This window comes from Coregonus lavaretus (genome assembly GCF_964263955.1).
Source record: "Coregonus lavaretus genome assembly, chromosome: 5".
NCBI classification, from domain to species: domain Eukaryota; kingdom Metazoa; phylum Chordata; class Actinopteri; order Salmoniformes; family Salmonidae; genus Coregonus; species Coregonus lavaretus.
The window spans coordinates 22,239,907-22,246,876 of record NC_139992.1 but is presented as its reverse complement, the minus strand read 5'-3'; the positions used below and the strand labels follow the sequence as shown (position 1 = coordinate 22,246,876).

The window sequence follows — 6,970 nt, the reverse complement described above, 5'->3', positions numbered from 1 at the left end:
AACTCATTTTTCAACCACTCCACACATTTCTTGTTAACAAACTATAGTTTTGGCAAGTCGGTTAGGACATCTACTTTGTGCATGATACAATACATTTTTCCAACAATTGTTTACAGATTATTTCACTTATAATTCACTATATCACAATTCCAGTGGGTCAGAAGTTGCCATACACTAAGTTGACGGTGCCTTTAAACAGCTTGGAAAATTCCAGAAAATGATGTCATGGCTTTAGAAGCTTCTGATAGGCTAATTGACATCATTTGAGTCAATTGGAGGTGTACCTGTGGATGTATTTCAAGGCCTACCTTCAACTCAGTGCCTCTTTGCTTGACATCATGGGAAAATCAAAAGAAATCAGCCAAGAACTCAGAAAAAAAATGTGTAGACCTCCACAAGTCTGGTTCATCCTTGGGAGCAATTTCCAAACGCCTAAAGGTACCACGTTAATCTGTACAAACAATAGTATGCAAGTATAAACACCATGGGACCATGTAGCCATCATATCGCTCAGGAAGGAGACGTGTTCTGTCTCTTAGAGATTAACGTACTTTGGTGTGAAAAGTGCAAATCAATCCCAGAACAACAGCAAAGGACCTTGTGAAGATGCTGGAGGAAACAGGTACAAAAGTATCTATATCCACAGTAAAACAAGTCCTATATCGACATAACCTGAAAGGCCGCTCAGCAAGGAAGAAGCCACTGCTCCAAAACTGCCATAAAAAAGCCAGACTACAGTTTGCAACTGCACATGGGGAAAAATATCTTACTTTTTGGAGAAATGTCCTCTGGCCTGATGAAACAAAAATATAACTGTTTTGCCATAATGACCACCGTTATGTTTGGAGGAAAAAGGGGAACGCTTGAAAGCCAAAGAACACCATCCCAACCGAGAAGCACGGGGGTGGCAGCATCATGCTGTGGGGGTGCTTTACTGCAGGAGGGACTGGTGCACTTCACAAAATAGATGGCATCATGAGGAAGGAAAATTATGTGGCTATATTGAAGCAACATCTCAAGACATCAGTCAGGAAGTTAAAGCTTGGTCGCAAATGGGTTTTCCAAATAGACAATGACCCCAAGCATACTTCCAAAGTTGTGGCAAAATGGCTTAAGGACAACAAAGTCAAGGTATTGGAGTGGCCATCACAAAGCCCTGACCTCAATCCTATAGAAAATGTGTGGGCAGAACTGAAAAGGCGTGTGCGAGCAAGGAGGCCTACAAACCTGACTCAGTTACACCAGCTCTGTCAGGAGGAATGGGCCAAAATTCACCCAACTTATTGTGGGAAGCTTGTGGAAGGCTACCTGAAACGTTTGACCCAAGTTAAACACTTTAAAGGCAATGCTACCAAATACTAATTGAGTGTATGTAAACTTCTGACCCACTGGCAATGTAACCAAGGTATGAATACTGTTGTGTGCATGTTTTGTTAATCATCTGTATAACTACTATTTTTTGGATTCACAGATATCACCCTCCCTACACCTCTGATGAATATAACAGAAAACCTGTTCGATCACCATGCACAGCAAAATCATTCTGGCTATGGATATGGAGAACATCAACACATTAACATCAACATGCCAGAGGATATACCCATTGGACTTGGGGCTCTGCTGGGAGTTTTTCCTCATATTTGGATTTTTTTATTCTGCTCTGCCACTAAAATCATAATAAACACTGACAACTGAAATATTGTGTTATTGTTGTTATTGTTAAGCGTATTATTATTAATAATACTAATAATAGGGGGGGGGGGGGGGGGGTAGTTCAAAAATCAACCCCCAAATGTTCTTCGAGGATCCATTAAAAGGGGTTCTTTGAAGAACCCTTTTAAATAGTTATTCGAAGAACTTATAGGGGTTCCCCCACAGTTTCCCTAAAGGATCCTCCAGGAACCTTTACTTTTTAGAATGTAGGGGTCTGGATAGCCTACAGCAGTGACAGATCTTCCAGATGTTTTCGTCTTGTCTTATTCGGGAATTATTGCCTTTTAAGGAAATATACTGTATGTTCCAATTACATGACCTAAGCTCACTGACCTCTAGTAGGTCTTTTTAAAGTTCTACCTTCTTATGGTTGAATCTCGTCTTGTTAATTTGACCTAATGTTAAAACATCAAATAGCCTACAATAGGCTACAACATTTTCGAGCAGCGCCCTACTGCGCCCAGTTATTTTCTCCAGTAGCACGCAAGAAGTAGGCTATACGACTTTATAGCTCACATTTCTGTGTAATAGTTTGCCAAATATCACACATTTTTCACTGTGGGAAATCGGTGCTTCTCGGGTAGATTTCCGCAAACAACCGTCCATGTTAAGCGAGGAAATGTGTTGGGAATACACAGCGCAATATAATAACAGTTAGCTAGTGCATGAGGTTTGAAGGTTAAGTTTTATATTTAACATGCTGTCCTGATAGGCATCTGGTATTTACAGTAAAGACTAGTCTACTGTAGGCTGTCGTGGTCCTACATGGATGACTAGAATCAGAAGTTTAGAGGGCGGGTCTAGTCCGGTTAAATTACATTTTAACGCAGTAGCCAGACACACCGACAGACAAAGAAATACGCGAGGCTCATTCGCCATTACTAAGAAAGTATCGCTTGTAAACATTACATTTACATTTTAGTCATTTAGCAGACGCTCTTATCCAGAGCGACTTACAGTTAGTGAGTGCATATATTTTCATACTGGTCCCCCAGTGGGAAAAAATAAAATACATCCCCTCGAGCTCCAAACATCTGGAAAGAAAGTGCCGCTTGGGACGAAATACCCCTGCAGCCAAGAAGATGTTGGGGGTGGCCGAAGAAATGACCAATGGTAACGGGTGAGTACTGAAAAGAAAACAATTGTATGGTCGGCCAAATCTGCTTCTTAAAAGAGTTGGTAGTCTGTGTGTTGACTCTGGATAAACAAGGCTGCAGCCTGTTGCATTCAATGATCCTGCTCAGCGCTGTCTGTCTTCGGGGTGTAGTTTTACATTTACATTTACATTTACGTCATTTAGCAGACGCTCTTATCCAGAGCGACTTACAAATTGGTGCATTCACCTTATAGCCAGTGGGATAACCACTTTACAGTGTTTTTTTATTTTTTTTTATTTTTTATTATTATTATTATTTATTTATTTTTTTTTGGGGGGGGGGTGGGTTGGGGTAAGGGGGGGGTAGAAGGATTACTTTATCCTATCCCAGGTATTCCTTAAAGAGGTGGGGTTTCAAATGTCTCCGGAAGGTGGTGAGTGACTCCGCTGTCCTGGCGTCGTGAGGGAGCTTGTTCCACCATTGGGGTGCCAGAGCAGCGAACAGTTTTGACTGGGCTGAGCGGGAACTATGCTTCCGCAGAGGTAGGGGAGCCAGCAGGCCAGAGGTGGATGAACGCAATGCCCTCGTTTGGGTGTAGGGACTGATCAGAGCCTGAAGGTACGGAGGTGCCGTTCCCCTCACAGCTCCGTAGGCAAGCACCATGGCCTTGTAGCAGATGCGAGCTTCAACTGGAAGCCAGTGGAGTGTGCGGAGGAGCGGGGTGACGTGAGAGAGCTTGGGAAGGTTGAACACCAGACGGGCTGCGGCATTCTGGATGAGTTGTAGGGGTTTAATGGCACAGGCAGGGAGCCCAGCCAACAGCGAGTTATAGTAATCCAGACGGGAGATGACAAGTGCCTGGATTAGGACCTGTGCCGCTTCCTGTGTAAGGCAGGGTCGTACTCTCCGAATGTTGTAGAGCATGAACCTACAGGATCGGGTCACCGCCTTGATGTTAGCGGAGAACGACAGGGTGTTGTCCAGGGTCACGCCAAGGCTCTTCGCACTCTGGGAGGAGGACACAACGGAGTTGTCAACCGTGATGGCGAGATCATGGAACAGGCAGTCCTTCCCCGGGAGGAAGAGCAGCTCCGTCTTGCCAAGGTTCAGCTTGAGGTGGTGATCCGTCATCCATACTGATATGTCTGCCAGACATGCAGAGATGCGATTCGTGTGTATATGTAGATGCACACAGATGAGTTGATGCAATGCCTAACTATCATCCATCCATACTTGATTTACATTAGACCAGTCAGGGTGTGATCACTGCTGCAACAATGTAACAATCACTTCATGGCCTACTTGATTTATACTGAACAGCTGGGGCAGTGATGATCACTCTGGTTAGGCCTATTCACAATGGGATATGGGCAAAGTTGTCTTTGTTTGCTGCTCTACAGTACTGCTGAGATTTAAAGCCTGAATTAGACTGTGTACAGTTGTAGGCCTACTTTACAGTTGTTGACCCTGGGACCATCTGAAACCTTGTTGTGGTCACTATGGGACAACAGTGCAAACCGTCTGTGTGAGTGATTCCTCCCGAAACCCAGACAAAAAAAACATGTGTACAAAACATTAGGAGCACCTGCTCTTTCCATGACATAGACAGACAAGGTGAATCCAGGTGAAATGCCGAGTTTTGCTTTCTTTCGAAAACAAGGACATTTCTAAGTGACCCCAAACTTTTGAATGGTAGTGTATATTTTACATTTGTATCTAAAACCATAATGTCATAACTCGCCAAAAATGGGGGGACTATGTACAAAAAGTGCTGTAATTTCGAAACTGTTCACTCGATGTGGATGAAAATAACCTCAAATTATATCATTTCAATTCCAAAGTGCTGTAGTACAGAGCCAAAAAAACAAAAATGTGTCAATGTCCCAATACTCTTGGAGCTCACTGTATAAAGTGTATCTAAAGTGTTATATTTTCAATAAATTCATGTAAAAAAAATATTGAAATAAAAATACTTAATAAAAAAGCTTAATATTTAGCAGACACTCTTATCCAGAGCTTGAAACCCATTGAAAACTGTAGTTTTAATTGAAGAGGACAGTTCATAAGGACAGATGAAGGACATCAGGGATCTGGAAGGATTCTGTATGGAGCAATGGTCTAAGATCCCTCCCAATGTGTTCTCCAACTCATAAAACATTTAAGAAAAATACTTAGTGCCGTCATCATCGCAAGGAGGTATTGACTAACCTGTGCCCCCGCACATTGACTCTGTACCGGTACCCACTGTATATAGCCTCGCTACTGTTATTTTACTGCTGCTCTTTAATTATTTTTTATTTTTTACTTATCTATTTTTTACTTAACACTTATTTTTCTTAAAACTGCATTGTTGGTTAAGGGCTTGTAAGTAAGCATTTCACTGTAAGGTCTACACCTGTTGTAATCGGCGCATGTGACAAATACAATTCGATTTGATTTGATAGGTATTGGAAACAGGGGTGTCAATACATTTGATCCCAACCTTTTTGAGAAAAAAAGTTTTACTTGTTAAACTAAATCTCTTTCTCTGAGCAATTGTATTAGTATAAAATAATATAATTTCCCAATTTTTGGGAGCATACAATATAGCTCAGTCATTTTTGCTTGTTTTTGCTCATCTTTATCAAGGGTGTTAATCATTTCGGACCCCACTGTATGTCAACAATCCTTCCTCCAAATGACAATTTTATGGATTACATTTAGGGAAAATCCCCCAAATCATGGATTTTTTTGTCTGGGTTGCGTGAGGAATCACTTGTGTCATAAAGGCCCAGACCTACATGTAACTGCCAAAGTAAATGGAAACACTTGAGTAAATGAGGGATACAAAGTATATTGAAAGCAGGAGCTTCCACACTGGTGTGGTTCCTGAGTTAATTAAGCAATTAACATCCCATCATGCTTAGGGTCATGTATAAAAATGCTGGGCAGTTCATTATTTTGGCCATTATTTAGGCTACCATGGCAATGCCCCCATAGAATAACAATGCCCCCATCCACAGGGCATGAGTGGTCACTGACTGGTTTGATGAGCATGAAAACGATGTAAACCATATGCCATGGCCGTCTCAGTCACCAGATCTTAACCCATCTGAACACTTATGGGAGATTCTGGAGCGGCCCTGAGATATCATTTTCCACCACCATTAACAAAACACCAAATGATGGAATTTCTCGTGCAAGAATGGTGTCACATCCCTCCAATAGAGTTCCAGACACTTGTAGAATCTATGCCAAGGTGCATTAAAGCTGTTCTGGCTCGTGGTGGCCCAACACCCTATTAAGACACTTTATGTTGGTGTTTCCTTTATTTTGGAAGTTACCTGTAAATCCATAGTATACTTAAAGTGGCACTCCAGACTCCTGTTCACCTAATTTAACACCTGATTTACTTAACAAAAGGTACATCTCAATAGGTGGTAGAGGTATGTCATGACATAGCACAAGTGTGGGGGGGGCTTTCCTCTTTTGTTCTCCATTGCTCCTCTATTGCAATGTCAAGCAAGGGGGGAGACCGACGTCATCACAGATTCCCATCAGACCAACTCCTCCAATGCCCTTCTCCTTGAAGTTTGCAGTTGTGTCTAAAAACACTATTTTGCTCAAAACATTTTTTTTTACCCTTTAGTGTTTGTACTTTACTGTATTTATACTTAGGATATCGCTTTTCAACATTAAAAGTAAAAAAAATAAGCAATAAGTCCCGAGGAGGTGTGGAATATGGCCAATATACCATGGCTAAGGCCTGTTCTTTCGCACGACGCAATTAACCCAGAGGTGCCTTATTGCTATTATAAACTGATTACCAACGTAATTAGAACAGTGAATAAGTAATTTTGCTTAATACCATGGTATATTGTCTGATATACCACAGCTTTCAGCCAATCAGCATTTAGGGCTCTAACTACCCAGTTTATAATGACATACAATACAGGCCAGGAGGTGCATATCCATGCTGTCCAGGTCTGACGCAGTGAATGTGATGATGCTATCTCTCTCCATCCAGTAAGTTGTTAGTCATTACTGTAGTTCCATTCTGCCCCGAGACATGTTTCAGCAGATCCGCTTCCTGCCTGTTAATTACCCCCCGTGTGCGCGTGTGTGTGTGTCTGAGTTACTTTATTTAGATACAGGAAGGAAACTGTTTTATCCTGTACTGG

The 6,970-nt window shown here is 41.9% G+C and overlaps 1 protein-coding gene across 1 annotated transcript in view; it reads left to right on the top strand.

Annotated features, from left to right (window-relative positions):
- Nucleotides 1–2,552: 2,552 nt before the first annotated feature.
- LOC311129883 (LIM and senescent cell antigen-like-containing domain protein 1) overlaps nt 2,553–6,970 on the top strand; it is a gene marked incomplete at its 3' end in the record, with an annotated part of 65,661 nt that continues 61,243 nt past the window's right edge. The window contains exon 1 of the mRNA XM_084162406.1: nt 2,553–2,833. Coding sequence (XP_084018532.1) covers nt 2,796–2,833 — 38 coding nt within the window. The 5' untranslated portion in view covers nt 2,553–2,795. The remainder of the gene's footprint in view (nt 2,834–6,970) is intronic.